The 6,860-nt window shown below is 41.2% G+C and overlaps 1 protein-coding gene across 1 annotated transcript in view; it reads left to right on the top strand.

Moving 5' to 3' along the window:
* The window catches only part of LOC104544409 (cullin-3-B-like), a 7,956-nt gene extending 6,868 nt beyond the window's left edge, over window positions 1-1,088 (top strand). The window contains exon 3 of the mRNA XM_010189271.1: window positions 942-1,088. Within this exon, the coding sequence (XP_010187573.1) occupies window positions 942-1,088 (147 nt within the window). The remainder of the gene's footprint in view (window positions 1-941) is intronic.
* Window positions 1,089-6,860: the final 5,772 nt, after the last annotated feature.

Below are 6,860 nucleotides of genomic sequence, written 5' to 3'. Positions count from 1 at the left end.
CCCTGGATGTGTTTAAAGAGCGGGTAGATGAGGTACTTAGGGATATGGTTTAGGGGGTAGACAGGAACGGTTGGACGTGATGATCTCAGAGGTCTGTTCCAACCGAGTGATTCTGTGATACTGTGAGAAGAGGCCGCTGTGTTTGTGTGACGTGCCATGCGGTGTTTCTGGTTTGCTCATCTAAGTTTATGGAGTGCACACAGTAGTTTGGCAGACTATGAGATTTTTTTTTTATGCTGGTTTTGCCCAATAACTTTATAAAACGTAATGGCAGTGAAGTCTGTCAGGTGGTTGCATCTGGTGGTGGTGCAGCTTATGGAGACTGGATGTTGTTCTTTACCAGTAGGGAGTAGTAGTGTCAAAAAGAAGTAAAGGCTGAAGTCGATGAGATGAGTGAATCAACTGGCAAATATGTTCATAAAAACAACTGTGACTTTCTTTTGTTCTCCAGTCGTCTTGTTTGTGATTACGGGCTATTAGTGTAAGAGTCATTTACCAAATGCTTGTTTCCCTTCAGAGCTGTTGTTTGCTGTAGCTGCATGGTATCTTCACGTGTGTTTCTGAATGTCAGCACGGCCAAATTCTCACTGTACTTGTTCCTGTTTGTAACATTCACCAGTACTACCCAATATTCTGGGATGACTTGTGATAGCAAAGTTAACATTAATCGAAACACTGTAGCATAGGAGATTAAACACTATTAAAGTGGTGGTTTTTTAAATTAACATTTGAGATTTCAGGTATTCCTTTGAAATTTAATATCCATGTTAATTCTGTTGCCCTTGGTTTTAGCCTGATTTTTATTACTTCTGTGAAATCTTACTTTTCAGCACGCAGAGAAAAGCAGGAACACGTTCCTAATATTTAAGTCCTTATTGAGATGAAGGTGATGCGGGAGAAACTGACTGGAGTTTATGACCATCTGTTATTTTTCGCTTCAGGTGCGAGAAGATGTGTTAAACTCCTTGAATAACAACTTCCTGCAAACACTAAACCAAGCATGGAACGATCATCAGACGGCGATGGTGATGATTAGAGACATTCTGATGTATATGGTGGGTATTTACTTTTTCACACATTTGGCTTGATGCACTAAGTTGTCTTTTGACAAACCTAAAGGATCGAGCTGGAGGGGTAAAGAGCAAGGCATGCTTGGCTGTCTTCTCCCTCAGACTACCGTCCGGCCCGCTGGAATTCCCTGTGTGCGTGCAAGGCTGCTACGGGTATGTGACAGATTATAATTGGATTCTGCTTTCAGGTTATCTCATTAGCACTTGTGAAAGGCATCTGAAAAAGGGTTGAATTCTGCAATTCTTAAAAAAAATAAGCTAGTCAAACCTGTCATGGCAGGTTATGGATGTCATCTGCATGTCTTAGTTCATGTGGTGCTAGTTTCTTACTGTGGAAAGCATGGTGGTGCCTCCTCAGACTTGCAGTGTAGTTGTCCTTTAAGCTTAAGGGTTTGCAGAGGATAATTTTGCTTAGGTGCAGTCAGTGTCCTTGGCTGTTATGTTCTAATTGAATCCTTTGCTGCTCAGATAGAGCGTGGGTACAAGATGAAGCAATGTACATAAATGAGAACTTGACCTTTGGTTGCATGGTTGTAAATTTAAAAGAAAAAAGAAAAGCGTTCCTTACTTGATAGCTAACAGAAAAAGGCTTTTTTGAAGAGAGGGGGCCGTTTTTTTTGTCTGGATTGTGTTATGCTTTAGGTAGTTTTTATACATTTAAATTCCCAGAGTGGTGGGCACACTCAGAGGACTCAGGAGAGTGTAACTTTTTGCGTAGCTTCTAGCCAAAGGCTTTAACTTCAGAAGGAAAATAAATGTGTTGAGACGCTGTGGTGTTTATGTAAATTTATTTTTTTTTCCAGAATATAACCTAGAAGATGGGACTTTCTGCACTATTAGACAGTGAGGGACAGATAATGGTAGCGCTCTTTTTTTTGGTCACAAAAGAGTAAAATCTGCTGAACAAGCAGAATTAAGAGCTCACTTTGTAGCTGTTAAAGAGCTCATGCTATGAGTTTGAACCTGTGTGTACTACCTGTGAAGAAATCTGGTGTGGTTAATAAGCTACTAAAATTTAAAGAATTTGGAGTAATTATTGTAGCCACATAGCTTAATCTTCTGTTTTTTAAAAAATTAATTTACTGGCTTTTCCATGAAGGTGACTTTTTTGTTTGGTTTTGGATTTTTGTTTTGTTTTAGTTGGGAAAAGACCACATCTCTAAAGAGAGAGAGCTGGATAAAATCCCTTCAGTGGCACCTAATGATCTGTGTATCTTATCTTGCTAAAAGGAAGGTTGAGAGATTATTTTGAAGAGGTACTATTTTCTCTATGAGAAATCGTGGAACCTCTGATCAGATCGTGAAGGACAGACGCAAATCGGTTGCTGCTAGCTGCATCTGGGCAAGTCAAGAGGAGTTAACACTTAGAATCATCTCCCCAAGCTAGGGGTGTGTTTTCAGAAATGCTAGAAGATGGAGTCCGGAGCTTTGTAGGCAAGTAGCTGTTGTGTTTTAGCCAGACGCTGACCGTTATTTCAGTACAGAGGTGCTGGATGCTCCAACGTACGTAGGTGTTCAGAGTGGGTGACACAGTGTTATCTGCTGCTCTTCAATTCAGCAAATCTTTGATCCCTCAAACAGCAGCAGAGAGAGCTGGCTTATTCCTGTTTTAGTGTGTTGACCAGTGTATCGAAGACCAAGCCCCCTCTTTGCGGAAGGCTTTCCCGCTTCAGTTAGCACTTTCGGGGGGAGATGAGAGCAGTGCCTTGACTTCTGTTTGAAGCTGGCTTGGAACAGCCAGCCAGCCTTGCCTTTTCCACCAAAGCTCCAGAAGATGGAGACCTGCAGCATTCCTACAAGTGCAAACTGGACTTCATCGTGTCATGCTTCAGATTTCAAACAGAACAGTAAAGAAACGCAAATACCTCTGGACTGTTTAGTCTTTCATGTGCTGTTTGACCGTTCCTCGTTATTTCATGTGCGTGTGCAGTTGAGAACTCTGCTTGACTGATCATTTGGCTCCCGTAGGCTTTTGTCCTTGTACGTGCAAAGAAACAGAAAAGACACATCTACAGTAAAATGTATTTATAGTAAAATAGCAAAAAAATAATTTTTTTGCTTTCAAAATGCTTATATAAACTTGTCAGACTTTAGGAGCTCTGCTGTCTGTTTGTAAACATTTATGATGTGACATGGTATTATAAATGTAGTCTTTATTAGATATGACTGTCTACTGCAAGAAGCTGATACACAATGGGCAGACTCCCTCCTTTTTTGTTGGCTTGGAGTGGCATAAGACAAATGGTCTTTAGAAAATACATGCTTGCATTACAGATTAAAGTATAAGCCATAGTTTAAAATGGGACCAGTCTCAAAGATTTGCGGTTTCACCATTGTCACTGGGATGTCCTGTTAAGTCAAACATAATTCTGTTCATATGAAAGAGGCTGAGAGCAGGAAACGTCTAAGGCTTGAGTATGTGTTCATTCAGAAAGCTTGAAAAAGCTTCTAGTACCACAGAATTGTAAAGTGGAGGAGCATCTGCCAAAGGTGAGACCTGACTGCTCTTCAAAGAATCGATTTTCAAGAACCTCATAAAATGGGGAATGATTTATTCATCTTTTATGACACTGAGTCTGAATGAAATGTAGTTTTATAGTGATGTGCTGAAGTTGTTTATACCTTTTTATTCAAGCACAACTAATAAAATTTCCATTAAAATATTTAAAAACAAATGCTGTATGAGCTCAGTCACCAGGCGTTGTTAATTGATGCGCTTGTGTTCCACCAGGAGAAGTATATGCAATTATAAGTTATTTATATATAAAGGATAACCCAGTCCTTCTCCTCTTATTCTGTGGGCTGTCCCAGTTACTTACCCATCACTTTCAGGAAATGTGCCTATTGGTACCCAACAAGCCACAGTCTGACGCCAGTGAGAGTAAAACATTTAACATCCTCTTGAGTTCTGATCTTACTCCCTTGTATTCCTGCTTCAGCCTAGTGCTTGTACATCTTAAACTAAACCGTGTGTTTTACTGCAGTGTTTGTTGTCCAGCTCATTTTCATCCATTATCCCCCATATGATCTAAGTCAAAGCAAACACCTCTCCCACCCACCTCGATCTCTTTCCTCTGTTTAATTTTGCCACTTCTAAGATAATTTTTAAAGAATCAAATGGATGTTTTTAGGAAGGCATGTATTTTGTACAGGTGGGTTTGTGCGTTGCTGCCATACTCTATGACTGGAATACTTGCTGTTTAAGGTTTATGGCAGGATTTCATTTTATGTGTAGAACCTCTTTCACAGACACCCGTAAAGCTTGCCTTACAGTTGCATTTTTTAAAAGGTGCGTTACCTTGTCTCTTGTATTGTGGTTGGTGCCTGGTAAAAGGTTGCTTGGTTTCAAGTCTGCTGTATAATGTAGTTCCAGTATGAGGTTTTGCAACCAGGAATTGCACAACAAAAGCAAACCTGACTTCCTCCAGAAATTCCAGTTTCCACCACTGAATTTCAAGTTTGCACAGTTCACTGTATTCTGTACTATGTGTGCACTGGCTCTGCTCTTGTTTTACGTGTTTAGGCTACAGCAGTCGATGCCAGAATAGATCTAATACTGTACAAGTTCGTGGCACTGTCTGCAGGAGGCAGTGAGGTACTGAAGCAGTGAAGTCACGTCCTAAATAGCATCCTCACTAAGTCAAGTCATGTTCTAGGACGTGTCAAAGCAGTGAAGTAATGTGCTGTGTTTGGGCATTTCTGAAGTTCAGTCTCGCTGGTGGCTGCAGCGTAGGTGAGCGTACCCACAGTCATTTTATTTGGCTACTGTATGTAACGGTAGTAGTGGAGGTGCAGTCGTTTGGTCTTCTCTTCAGACTACATGGTTGCGAGTATTCTTGGATTGCCTAATGCAGACTGGGCCAAACTCGATTCTGTGGTGTTCTTCACTGCTTGTACTTGCCAAATTTAAAGCCATTTCAGGTGTGCAAATGCAGCAGTCGCATCCCTGGCTGCATTAGAGGCGTGTGGGCAGTGCCAGTTAAAGGCCGTCAGAGCGAGCGGTGACTCTTGCCAGTACAGCTGTGTGGTCTGCAGAGGGCACAGCGTTCCCTTCTCGCTTGTGCCGTGTCCGAGCTGGTGTCTTGACGTGGGCCAGCACTGACACACTGGCGGTGTGAGTTTTGACCCCAGGGCATATGGCTGTCGTTGTTCATGGCTTACGCAGAATGTGGCAGGGAAAAGCGCTGTTTTTCTTTTCAGAACTAGGATCAAAGACACTTGCTATGTATACACACAGCGGTGTCTGAAGGCTACACCATCTGGAGAGTGCAACTGTGGAGATGGGGCAAAATGTGGCTGGTGGTATTTCACAGTAGGTAACTTGCTGTAGTTGAGACGAGAGTTATTTTGCAGTGTAAGCAGCATTGTAGTTTATGAATAATCGCTGTCTGAAACTCCACCCTTGTCTCTTGAGAGTTGCTCTTACCTTTTAAGCACCTGCTGCTTCTCCCCGTGGGAAGTGATTGCCGTTCGGTAGCATGCAGCCTTGTCAGTCAAACCTGTTCCCAAATGGGGCTTCCTGTCTATAAGGTCAATTTTTTAGGTTGGGAGAGCTTCCAGTAAAGTGATCTGGTACGAAGAGTAAGCAAATCAGCAGTATCAGAAACATTAATGCTCCTACCTACTCTAATTTGGGTATGATGTCATGCTCTGGCTTACTAAAGAAGCATCGCTGTACATTGGGAAGAGCCCCAGTGCAGTTAGTATTTCATTTCACAATGGGAGTGTTTAGCACTGCCACAACAGAAGCTATGCGGATGAGTCATGACCACAGCTTTAATCCGTTTTGATACTCTGGTGCCTGCGCTTCAGAGGCCTGAGTATTCTTTGGAAAGAATTCATATATTCTTTTCTCCTCAAGTTATACAGTGTATTAGACACGACTTTTTACACTTCTCTTCCGTCTCTTCAAAAGTGTGTTTTAAGCTTGTCTCACTTCGGAATCACATTCACTTCTGGTTTTGATTCAAGTGTGTAAATAAGGGAGTGAAATAAATAACCCTGTTTCTAAATTAGAAAATTTAAAGTGACAGATTCCAAAAACCTAGACCACCATGGGTCACTAAACTGACTTCCTGAGACCAATTAGTAAACCTTTTGGTTTGAGGCAGAGCTGAGCTCGCTTCAGGAGCCACGGAGTAGACATGTTCTGACTTATTCCCATCGTGTTTTTTCATTGAAATTGAGTGCTGCCTGTGAGGGGACTGCATGGGTGATAGTTTGTGAATTGTGGAACCTGGTGTTTCGCTTTCCTCTGGTCTTCAGGTGCCTATCTAGCATACAATTAGTGTCTGAATGATTTTGTCATGTAGATTCAGCTGCTAAAATACTAAAGGGTGTGTTGTCTGTTCCTTCTGATTTCTCCTAATTGTGAAATTAATATAACCTTAGAATTCTGTAATCTTTGCCATAGTCTAAAGCATGTTTTGGTTTTTTAGCTCACTTGAGATAACTGCTGGAACCAGTGGAGAAGCTGATCTGTATGCTCTGTTTCAAACGTTGATCCTCATCCTTCATGGAGTTTGATTTATTTTTTTATTTTGTTATAGCTGTGTAAATTCGTAGAAAACCTTATCACAATCAAGACTTGTGAGTAGCTACAAAACTCTTAACTTTTTCTAACAGCGTTATCCTGAGGCTTACAGGGTGGTAACGCAGTATTTCTAGTAATTACCCGAACTATTGCATTAGAAGAGTGGATCATACCCTGACAAAAATAATTAAAAAAAAATTATTGCTCATCTCGGAAATAATTTGTGAAAACTCACAATTTTTGTATTCCTAATGTTG

This window comes from Mesitornis unicolor, unplaced genomic scaffold (genome assembly GCF_000695765.1).
Source record: "Mesitornis unicolor isolate BGI_N332 unplaced genomic scaffold, ASM69576v1 scaffold24557, whole genome shotgun sequence".
NCBI lineage: Eukaryota > Metazoa > Chordata > Aves > Mesitornithiformes > Mesitornithidae > Mesitornis > Mesitornis unicolor.
The sequence above is the reverse complement of the archived record's forward strand: the minus strand, read 5'-3'. Positions and strand labels throughout refer to the sequence as shown.